At 34.5% G+C, this 11,960-nt stretch overlaps 2 protein-coding genes across 2 annotated transcripts in view; one reads left to right on the forward strand and one right to left on the reverse strand.

Moving 5' to 3' along the window:
- The window catches only part of LOC107625125 (ribokinase), a gene marked incomplete in the record, with an annotated part of 5,806 nt that extends 419 nt beyond the window's left edge, over nt 1-5,387 (forward strand). Inside the window, 10 exon segments of the mRNA XM_016327704.2 lie at nt 639-716; nt 876-950; nt 1,405-1,457; nt 1,994-2,144; nt 2,636-2,746; nt 2,933-3,059; nt 3,150-3,247; nt 4,241-4,379; nt 4,557-4,609; nt 5,059-5,387. Of these exon segments, the coding sequence (XP_016183190.1) occupies nt 639-716; nt 876-950; nt 1,405-1,457; nt 1,994-2,144; nt 2,636-2,746; nt 2,933-3,059; nt 3,150-3,247; nt 4,241-4,379; nt 4,557-4,609; nt 5,059-5,142 (969 nt within the window).
- On the reverse strand, nt 6,904-10,200 carry LOC107628253 (FT-interacting protein 1). The gene has a single exon (XM_016331017.2). It carries the CDS (start codon nt 10,030-10,032, stop codon nt 6,916-6,918), a length of 3,117 nt encoding a protein of 1,038 aa, XP_016186503.2. The 5' UTR covers nt 10,033-10,200; the 3' UTR covers nt 6,904-6,915.

Raw genomic sequence — 11,960 nt, forward strand, 5'->3', positions numbered from 1 at the left:
GTAACGTATCTATTAATTTACCTTTTTATATGTGCAATAACAACAAATATGATATTAGTCAATATGGTAAGTGTTTTATATACTTTACCTAGAGGTCTTTGATTTAAATCTTAGAAATAACAAAATATATTTTTTTTTATGGATTATATTGGATGAATGATATTTTAGGAAAGAAAATTGTGCACTAAACATCTCCTATATCCCCACTAAATATATATAGTATATGACAGTATACAATTGGATATTTGTGATACAGTTTATTAAAATTAAATGCCATCTTGATTTGTAAATTTGGAAGGGTTTTGTCTCCATTGTTGGTTGTCACATTCATTAGGAAGAAGAAAGAAAAATTTTCAAGTGGTTAACACGGTTTTGAACATCTAGATTTGCCAGTAATGTAACTGAAGTCCCCCAAATTATGGATGCATAGATTGCCTTTGTGAAAATGGTGAATCTAAAATTGACTGTTATTGTTAATTTTTGGTGCTCCATTGTATGTTATTAGTCTTCTGTTAATTAATTGATGCTCATGAATTGGATGTGATGCACTCATTTTTCTCAGTAATTTTAAGCTCTCTAGGCTGTTAGAAATGAAGAAATTTTGGACTTACTCACAACTATATGTGTTGTTCACTCAGGTTCAAGGAGGTGGAAATGCAGGCAATGCTTTAACTTGTGTTGCTAGATTGGGCCTCAAGCCAAGGATCATCTCCAAAGTAGTTTAGTTTTTCCTTTATTCTTTTAGTCAGAAAATAAAAAAGAATCTCTGCATGTTTGTCGTTTAAAATCTTTTGACAAAGTTTTATAATGGTTTAAACCCAATGTTGATGCCATTGCGTTCGTGCATATGTTGCAAACCTGTTTGGCATCCTTAGGTAGCAGATGATAGTCAAGGCAGGAGCATACTAGATGAGTTACACGCTGATGGTGTAGATGCATCCTTTATTGTGGTAATTTATCTTTAATACTCTTCTGTTTGTAATATCATAAGAGCATGAACTATGACCTCTTAGCATCCATAAGTCTTGAGTTTGATGTTAAAACTTTAGATTTTATATTCCTTGATGATATTTTATGGCCATTATCTGCATCATTACTGTTTACCTAGTTATCGAAGTATATTTGCAATGATATTGGCGCTCTTGGTTTTCCATCTGTTCTCGCTCCCCATGGACTACTTATAGTTTTCCAAGTTGTCCTCACTTAAATGTGAATGAACAAATAGAAATATAACTGACTAAGGTTTATTTGAATAAAATGTTCATCCCCTTCAAGGTAATTTGGAACTTGTTATTTAAAGCAGTAAGTGAGAATGGTGAATTGATATTTAGGAGTTCAAATTGCTCCAGTTGTTTTCTGAGCACTTCTATTATGTATGTGATTGAGTTCCCTTGTTATCTGCAGGTGTCTAAGGAGGGAACTTCACCATTTACATATATTATTGTGGACAACGAAACGTAATAATCTTTGATTTCTTTGTTACATATGATTACCCAATCTTGACTTCTTTTCTGCTGTGTGTTTTCATGGTACAAAAGTGGGTGGGACAAAAGGCATTACATAGGTGAATTTAATTGACATTCTGGTCAGGATCTGCATGGTTTTGACATAGAACATTATACAGATTATCTTTTCTTTTTTGCTTCTTGATAAAGAAAAACAAAATGGATTATCTTTTCTTTTTGACATAGAACATTATACAGATTATCTTTTCTTTTTTGCTTCTTGATAAAGAAAAACAAAATGGATTGATGCAAACTTTGCACTTACTTTTCTATTTTCTGTCTCTTGCTTGTCTTTGTTTCCATTTTCTCATGTTTATTGTTTATCATCCTTAGGCAGTACATTACCTGGGACTTGTTTCGACTAGCAGACAATATTTATGTTGTCTTATTCTTCATAGCAATCAAGAAGCGTTCAAGCATTTGCTGCCAGTGACACTGCTAAAAATATTAATTCTTCCTTCATTCATTCTATCTGTACATTTTTTCAGGAAGACCCGTACTTGCATACATACCCCAGGATATCCTCCAATGATACCACAGGATCTTTCTGAATCAAGTCTGTTAACTGCATTGAATGGAGCAAACATTGTTTACTTTGATGGGAGGTTATATGAAACTGCTCTTGTTGTTGCCCAAGAGGTTATAATCTATATAATTCTCTTGCAGTTCTAATATAAACTCTAAGGACCTATTTGTTTAAAATTTTTGGCTGTGGTAATTAGTGTATAGCTAACTCCTATCACAGTTAATGATCCAATATTAAAAGATTATCAACTCATAACATCACTATCATTATATTTTACCTCTAACACTAAATTATATAACGCAGAAATGTTGCAAAATGATAATATTTAAGGAATTTATTTTGCAAGTTCATCAATCGGTAAACTGAAACTATATTTTTATTTTGTTTTCTTCCTATTGTTTTCTATGATGCTCATGCTAATATTTGTTAACTTTCCTTTAGTCATTGTAGATCCCAAATGCATACTTTTTACTAGAATTGCAAGTTCAACTTAGTGCCTTTTACACGATCCTGTTCTATTGTTCTGCTACTAGAAATTAAGGATGGGGATAAGAGAAAAAGCTTCAACAGAAAGTTAAAAAAAAATTATATTTTTCCAGTGCAGGCAGTTAGGAAGAATATACCCATCTTAATTGATGCAGAAAGGCCAAGGGAAGGGTTGGATGATCTCCTGAAATTTGCTAATTATGTTGTATGCTCAGCAAAGTTTCCACTAGTAAGTGCATTGTTTTCTCTGAAACCACTATTGTAAGATGTGTATGCTAGAATTCTCTCATTAACCTCATTTGTTTAAATACTTTCTGTTCAATAAATCAATCAAACAAATATTGTGGTGCTAAAATTCTTCTAAGCATCATTATTAAATCCATATATTAATTAATGTACCTCTCTCTGCTGATAGGCATGGACAGGAGCATCAACTATTCCACAAGCACTTGTTTCTATTCTCTTAAGATTGCCCAACATCAGATTTGTGATTGTGACCTTGGGAAAAGATGGTTGCATAATGCTTGAGAGAAATCTTGATGGTACATAGAGATGTTAGCATTTATACTCTTTCTATGCTGTGTTTTCTTTTAGTGTAATCAGGTTTACATGTATCATACCGTCTCTGGTAGTGGCCTCTTCCACAGAGGAAGTGGATATAGACAGCTTAGTGGAGTCACTGAAGATGACAACAAATGAGAGTGTATTACACCCAACCTGTATATCATCGGTAATGCCATTGAAACCTATAACATTTTGAACCTTTGTTGTGGTTGTTGCAATTGTGGGTCTTGCAGTTGTCACTAAGTGCATTGCAGACTTGCAGCTATTGTGGTATGAAAATTGTGTTTTCATATCAAATATAAAAACAAAATGACATTTCAATCACTTGTAACAACCAAAACTCGAGTTACCCACTACTTATATGAAATAGATACGGTTAAGATTGCTAAATAGAGATTCTTTTTCGCTTTTGCTTTTGGGGTCGTGGCTTATTATAGGATTGTTGCAACTGCATCGGAGCCACAATGGGCTCGTCTCTGGTAATGATTTGTGTTTCCATTGCTGCATCACAATTTCATTGTGGTTAATTTTTCTGATTGCATGTCACACTGAATTTGTGATGTGGTTGGTGGTGGCTGCTAGCTCAATATTGCAGTTTGCAATTTAGAACACTACTAATTAAATAAGCCTTACCTCACTATAATGTCCTTTCTAAGGGCTTCTCCTGTTGTTTCCTTAGGTCTTTTTCTGTCCCTTTTAAAGTGACCTCCAGTTTTAAATTTATCAGCTCAGAAAATGCTGTATAGCATGCTTGAGCCAAGCAATGGCCTCTATTCTTCATTCTTCAGACATTCGTGCTGTTGACATTGTCTCACCCTCTTGAACCAACAGGCCTTCATTTGCTAACTGTTATGATAATAACCTCTGTAACTGTAACTCATTATTTACTTTTCAAATGAAAACCATATCTTTTTGGGCGGGGGAACCTGATACATTGTATAGATTATATAGCAGTATTATTAGCTTGGATACATTCTTGAGGAAACAGGAAAAAGAAAAAAAAAATGTGAACCTCATATAATAGCTCTGCATTTATAAAGTATTCACAATGACATCAATGAATGCTTGGATCTTTGAAGTTTTAAAGCTGAGATTGCAACTTCAGAACTTGACATAGTTATTTGGGTTTTTGGTCTCTTTCCTTTTGCAATTCATGAAGTCAGTGGCAACACTGAAGGCAGAAGGGATAGGAACAGTCAATGGGAGGATATATGTGGGAACAGCCGAGAGCATTCCTCCTTTGGAGCTTATTGACACCACTGGTGCCGGGGATGCATTTATTGGAGCTGTGATCTATGGTATTGTACCACCTTTATTCCCTTTACTTCTTATGTCTTTGAAAGATCATGATATCAACATGCGACTTGACGAACCCTTTCACTCGTCATGTGTTTAAACTTCATGGTCATTGTGTTTAGTTTTTCCTGTGAATGAATTTATGGATGAGATCCATTCTGTTCTTGATTTGCTTTCAGCTATCTGTGCCAACTTTTCGCCAGAGACAATGCTTTCCTTTGCTGCTAATGTGGTATGTTGTAGTCTTGTACTCGAGTAGCAATCATGTGTGAGTACTGTGTGCGCGCATGTGTGTATATATGATCAAGATTAAAATACAAGTTAGTTGTTAAAGAATTAAAGTGAATATTTGACTTTCAAATAACTTTTATTCTTGATCATATATATAGTTTAATAGCCAAGATTCGCTCCTCTGATAATTAATCACTCTTCTCGGGTGATATGCACATATAATAGGGAGCATATTAAGTGCATGCTTAGTCATTAAAATGGATAAACTGAAACTTGTCTATTAGATCTTATATGAATCGTTAAGATTAAGATTAAAACATCACAAGTCATGCCAGCCTTTTTGAATGATATGTGTGACCTTAAGTAACTTGAAAAGCATTGAATTTGTTGAACCTAGTTAGGATTTGGTTAGTTATAAAGAGGCTTGTTGCATTCTAATGGCGATTTCAGGCAGCTGCCAAGTGTCGAGATTTAGGAGCACGCAGTGGTCTTCCATATCGTGCTGACCCACGCATAGCTTCCTTCATGCAGTAGATTTTGTTCCAGTTACGCTTTTTTCCACAATAAGAGATTTCATCAATGTGTTATTCAATTGAATTGTATATTAGCAGTCCAAAAAGGGATAATTGAATTGTATATTAAGAGAATTGACGTTGAATAATTAGCCTTGGCTTGACAATGTTGCTTGCAAGATCTTTAATTTTTAGCAGTTTGAGTGAAAATTCTCTGCCTCGTTGGTTGTTTTAAAGTCATCAATAAATTTAGTGAAAATTAAGCCATTTAGTTTTTAATTCAACTCGATCTAAATACTATCAATGAATTTTTCGTCTTCAATATTATTATATCTTAAATTTTTAATATACTAATGGATATTTTATAGTAATATGTATTACTCCCTAATGGTCATAATCATCATAATATATTCTTTAAAGAACAATATATGCATTACTTCTAATAACCCCATAGCCACCCATTTTCATGTTGTCTATAAGGCAAACAATATAAAGAAACTATTACTCTTGGTCTCTTTTTTCTTTCTTCCAAATATAATATAAAACAGAAAGCAGTGGAAATGATAAATAATGTCAAAACATGCTTGGCAAATTTAAGATACATTTTATTACTTCAGTTGTTCAAAATTCCAAAGAAAGAAGCAAGAAATTTTTTTTTTTGAAAGAGTACTTGCTTTTTCTTATTACCATCCTTCCGGGTTGGTTTCCAGAGATAACGACAAACAAAATTTATATCACACGAAACAGTGACAGTTTGTTGGGAGATTATTATTTAATAAGAGCAAAAGATAACATACCCATTATGGATCTTATGAGCTGACCACATTGCCCATGAAGGACATGTTTATGTATTTAGTCAATGACTTGAGATTCTTTAACCTTAGCTTCTGTGAAAGCATGCGTCTGTCTTCATGCTTCACATTTCAACTCTTTCTTGTTTTATCCTTTGTACTTTATGTACTTAGCCACTTAAACAGATATTCATAGGTGTTACTCCATGTCATTCCCAACGAAAAAAAATATAAAAAAAAATCACCATTGCAAATAAAGTGGAAAAAAAAGCTTAGAATTATCTGCTCTCAAATATTTCATTGTTAAAAATAATAGTTTAGTCGTAAATTATCTTATTTTAACTTGAAAATCTAAATTTGATTATTTCCCATCCAAGCACGCTAAAAACTTGAAGTGACATCACATGCGTGAGGAGTGAAGAAAGAAAAATTTCTTCCTGCAAAATGTTTATTACTTTATTGAATGTTTTAATTTGATGTTGCAAATTCGGCAGCATTCTCAAAGAGCATAGCTATGGTTTGTTCTCAAAAGAAGCAGCAGCATGCAGCAGCTTCTTTGTTTATTTAATAATAAAACATTCCCAATGTTTTGTAAGTAGTAGTTATATAAATAGCTTACAAAAATTATTATGTATTTATGTATAATAGTTTATTAAAACTTAAAATAACATAATTTTGCTAATTCTTTTTTTTTTAATCTAAATAATTCCCCAAGTTTAAATGCCACATTTTCCCCAGCCAATTAACATAGCTGCAACATACATTGCCGGAAGAAATTAAGACAATGAGATAAACTTTTTGACCCAAAATATCCGAAACATTGTTCAAATAACATAATTTTCCTAACTAATTAACATAACTAGATACATTGCTGGACCTAATTTTCCAAAACACTAGTTAGTAGTACCAATCAATAAAAACCTTCTATCAATGCTAGAAACCCATAACCCCCTAATCAACATCCCTTGACAAAAAAAAAAAACATAAAAAGAGGTTAAATTATTTTACAATAAGCTATCAGCTTTAGTTGGCAATCTTCTGAAGAAACTAAGAGCCCTAGATGGCAATTTGGTTCTGAACCTTGGTGGCCTTATTGAATATAATCCAAGAAGTGCAACAACCACCCTAATTGGAACAGCATAGAAACCAACAGAAGCAATTAGGCACAACAACACAAACAAGAATGAAGCTCTTGGATCTCTCCAACTCAACAATGCTTGGAACCTTTCCCCTTGTGTTGCCATGTCTCCAACCACAGTTTGAATCCTCCCAGCCACACTTCTTAGCCTATCATACCTCATCCTAACAACCTCGGCGCTTCGGCTCGTTGGGAACGAGTCGAATTCCTCGTCTAGCTCGTCCGGGAAAACACTATCAGCGTGTGAAAGCCTAGTGTCCATATGTGGAGGGTGTCGAGGGCGTGACCTATATCGCCAGAGGCCTAAGAATGCCATGTAGAACAACATAGTTGGGATGATAAGCTCAGGAAGCATCACCAATGTGAGAAAAATTGTCAAGAACAAGGCCGAGTAAACCGGCTTTTGCCAGTTCCGGATCGATTCGAGCCACCTTCCTATGGCAACAATGCTAGAGAGAACATTCATTAGCCGGAAGAAATTCGCTTTGCTCCGCCTCATGCTCCACATATGTGAGTCATGGTCAAGCATGTACTCGACCACCTCCCTCCCCAGTGGCGGCTCAGCCCTACTAAGCCTTGACGCCACGACGTTCATAGCTTGGTACCTCAAACTCTCCAATTGATTAACACTCAATGGGTTCACATAATGAATCTTGGGAAGAAATGGAGTAGTGTACATATGAAGCATATTAGCCACATTAGCACAAGAGAATCTCACAGCCAAATGAAGTTCCCCCATTTTCTTGACCCCATTGGGGTGAAGCATCAAAAGAGGGTAAGAATGAGTGTAAACTCTATCCGTCTCAAGTGTTGACAATCTGATCCTGACCTTCCCTATCCTCGAATCGCGCGACCCGACGGAGTTCACGGCCGCGCTCTTATCAACCCTAGAGTTGTCAAAAACTCCAACGGTTACAACAGTGCAAGGATCATAAACCTCCCAAGTGTATTGCTCATTCCACTTTGGTGACAAAGAATCAACCACAGTTCTTGTTCTAACCCATTTTGTTCCATACTTTGCAACACAATAGGAATCAATGGCACCCCCTTTACCTTCTTTCAATTTCACAGGCATAAGCCCTGTGGCACCCAAAATCCCCATCTCAAGAACACCAATGTGAGGCTTCCAAAGCCTCTTATCCGTTGGCCTAACATCACTGCTATACATTGTAGCCTCATCAAGCACATGGTACCCTCCATCAAGCGAAACTCGAAGGTGAATCCGCGAACCAAACCTCGTCATAAGCTTGTTACCATCATCAATTGGGAACCACCTCGAAGTCACCGGCTTCTCGTCTATTCCCCTCTCAACCGCGGCCACCGGAAGAGCCACTCTGGCCACAACCTCGTCCCTCCCCGGCCCAACCCGGTCCTCAACCGATACCAAAAGATAGTCCTCAAAAGGCTCAGCAACAACAAACAACAACTCCTCATTCCAATAAGGATTTGAGAAGCTCCTAGTGGCACTTGGTGCTGCAATCCTAGTCCTTAAAACCTGGTTCCCAACTTGAACCTTAGCCGAAAACTCGGGAAACCTGGCCATCAAAACAGAGCCTTTGTCCCCTGAAATTATGTCCTGTGCCTCAATTACCGAAACCCTAAGGTACCACAACTTGGGGGAAAGATAAACCTTAGACTTAATTGAACTTAAGCCATCAAAATTCACATTTGCAGCCTTAGAATGCCATGCCTCAGCAAAAGCCTCATCAGCCTGAGTACCAAACCAAATCGAAACCATAACCTCGCCAGATTTCGCAACCTTTTCGCCCTTCTTGTTCTCCATTCTGTACCATTGTGGTGCCAATTGGCTATCAGGTGGAACCCTACTTGGAACCTCACTCAAATCAAACCAAACCCTACCAATGAAATCATCTTTGTTGCATTCCTTAACAATAATCTCAACAATTGAGGACTGAATGGAGTCTTTGGAGAATGCAAATACCTGGTCCCATTCTGAATTTCCCAAATTAGCCCTCTTTGTGATTCCTCTGTAGTTTCCAAGCTTCACCTCTGCCACAAGCTCTACACTGCTACCACCACCATTGCCGCTGCCGAACCATGCCACGTCAGCACCCCGTGCCTTCACAACTCTAACATAGAGGTACTGCATTTGTTCCACAAGATCATACGTTGAACTTGTTTTGTCTTTCTTCAATGATTCACCACCAAGTTGTGGTCTTGTTTCTTTCAACAAGAACTCATTTGTTCCGCTGCTGCTGCCGCCTCCGCCGCCATGGAAAACACTCATTCCACCACCATTACCATTACCAGCAGCAATTCCAAGCCTTGAACCACCACTACCACCACCAAGAACAGGTGAAATAGCAGGGTTAATAACAACGTTCTTGTTCTCACAGTAGTTCTGAATCTGCTGCATCACCATCACGTTCTTGTTCTCTTGAGCCAAATGCTCTTGTGTTGTAGCCATGTTAGAACCACCATGAAGCTTCTTGTTCTTGTTCTTCCTTGAAACAATAACAGAAGAAGAAGAAGAAGAAGCTACTATTCCAGTGCTACCACCATCACCATCACCATTAATATCCTTTGTAGTGAGGTAAATTTTGAAAGTGACCTCACCCCTTATGTGAGAAAAGAGGCTTCTCTTGTCAAGTTGATACCTTTGAAGAGTTTCTTGGCCTTCTTTAACAATGGTGGTACCAGAAACTCTAACTTTACCGAGAAAGTTTCTGCAGTTAGCGGATCTTCTCTCGTTGAAGACATTGATCTCAATGGTTCTGTAAGGAAGGTTATGAAGGTCGTTGACATGGAAGAAAAGCTTTTGGTTCCAAACAGGGTTGAGATCTTTGTACTTGACGTGCGTTCTTTGCCGTTGATTCTCGAACTCTACTTCGACGAACGGTGAGGATGAACCTTCGCCGTCTTTGGGCATGAGGTTGGTGGCTTCTATGATTTCTACTACGAGTTTCTCTTTGTTCATGGTGGTTGTAGTGGTGGTGGTGTTGAAGAAGGTTGTGGTGTTCATGTTGAAGAGTGAAGAAAACACAGAAGAGTGGAGAGAGAGAGAGAGAGAGAGAAAAGGTGGCAAAGTGAATTGAATGAAGGAATGAGAGAACGAGCGTGCTACAGTTTGAATCCTCGAGCTGCACTAGTAGATAGAAGATGGGATGGGACAGTGTTACGGTGACTTCAAAGATTTTGCTAAATATTCTGTTTTATTCATACTTAATTAACTTTTTAAAATACTAAAATAATAATTTAAATAATAATATATAATTTAAAATTCTATTGTTTTAGGTTTTATATTTTTAAAAAATTAAATAATTTTTTATTTAACATTACTATCAAAATTTCTCTCTTTCTATATATTACTAAACAATTATTTAGAAATTCACTTTTCAACACAATTAGATGTAGACTCTTATTGATATTCATAGTTAAAAAAGTTATTTCAATTAATGCAATTGCTACGCAAAAATTAAAGCTAATTTCAAAAGAAAATAAATAATACTCTTTTGAATTGATTTCTAAAAAATAACACTAATTTCGTTTAAATCTGAAAATTGATCATTCTATCGAATATTTAATATGAAATTCTTAAATTGACGGTTAAGTACTAAAAGTTGAGTAAAAAATTATTGTGGGGTCAAATTTAATAATCTAATAGGGGCAAATAAATATTATTATCATATATTACTAAAAAAAATTCTAAATTATATGGGGGATATAAAATAGTGTGTTTAATTTTTCAAAAATATTATGTACACATCAAAAATTAGTCACTATGTATTTGAGTATAAATATAGTAATGTTAGGGAGACAAAAAAATCAGTCAGAACTTATTTTATTTAGTATTCATTAATTGCTACAACAATTAATAAAAACTAAATAAGGTAAGTTTTGGCTGATTTTGGCTAAATTTTTTTGTTACCAAACATTTTTGTATCGGTAATACTAGGAAGACAAAAAAAGCAGGTAAAACTTGCTTTATTTTGCATTTATTAATTATCGCAACAATTAATAAATGCTAAATAAGACAAATTATAATTATTTTTGGTTAATTTTTTTTATTACTAAATATTTTTGTTCTATTATTATATATATTTTTGAAAATTGTTTTATGATAATTAATTAATAATGTAACAAGTTATATTTCTTTTTAACTACTCTATGTGAGTTATTTTAATGTTTATAAGTAATAAATACAAATCAAATTAATTCATTCAACTCGTCCAACAGTTATCTTACAAAATTTATTATTTACACTTCTAAATTACCCAACTAAATCTTAATATTAGAATAACCATCTGCACACCTAGTAAATTGAACATTCGATATATTTATTATTCACATTATTTAATATTTTCATTATCTACTTATACCTTATTTTTTATTTATTACCATATTAAAAACCAAAATTACTCAAACATATAAGGACTAAAATGAGCATTAATTGTTTTTTTTTTTTTTATGCAAAAGGTAAATAAGTTCATACCAATTTTAGTCATGAACACATTTATTTAAATAAATGTTCTTAATTTGTAGTCATGAAAATATTAGAGATGACATTGTTTTGAGTCATATCCATTTTTGTTGGTGGAATAAATAAGGATTTTATCGAAGGTCAAATATGCAGTTGTGCAGCTTGACAGGGGAGCTGGTGAATATGGAATGATGGTATACATGACTTTTTCTTTTACGACGAGACATAATGGTGTATTTTATAATATAAAATTTTTAAGAATAAACATTTTATATTTGATGTTTACTTTGATTTGACAAATAATAGAAATATTTTTGAATAATGAATATTCTGAAGAATCTTTCAAAAATAAAAAATAATGGCTTTTAAGTTTTTTTTTTACGTAAAGTTTAGTTATGATGATAAATAGTTTAAAATAATTTTTATTATAATATATTTAATATTTTTGTAATAAATTTTGAAAATTTAGT

The sequence above is a fragment of the Arachis ipaensis genome, chromosome B02 (genome assembly GCF_000816755.2).
Source record: "Arachis ipaensis cultivar K30076 chromosome B02, Araip1.1, whole genome shotgun sequence".
Taxonomy (NCBI): Eukaryota; Viridiplantae; Streptophyta; class Magnoliopsida; order Fabales; family Fabaceae; genus Arachis; species Arachis ipaensis.

Excerpts from the sequence above, each read along its gene's own strand:
- LOC107628253 (XM_016331017.2), bottom strand. The coding sequence starts at position 10,032 with ATGAACACCACAACCTTCTTCAACACCACCACCACTACAACCACCATG.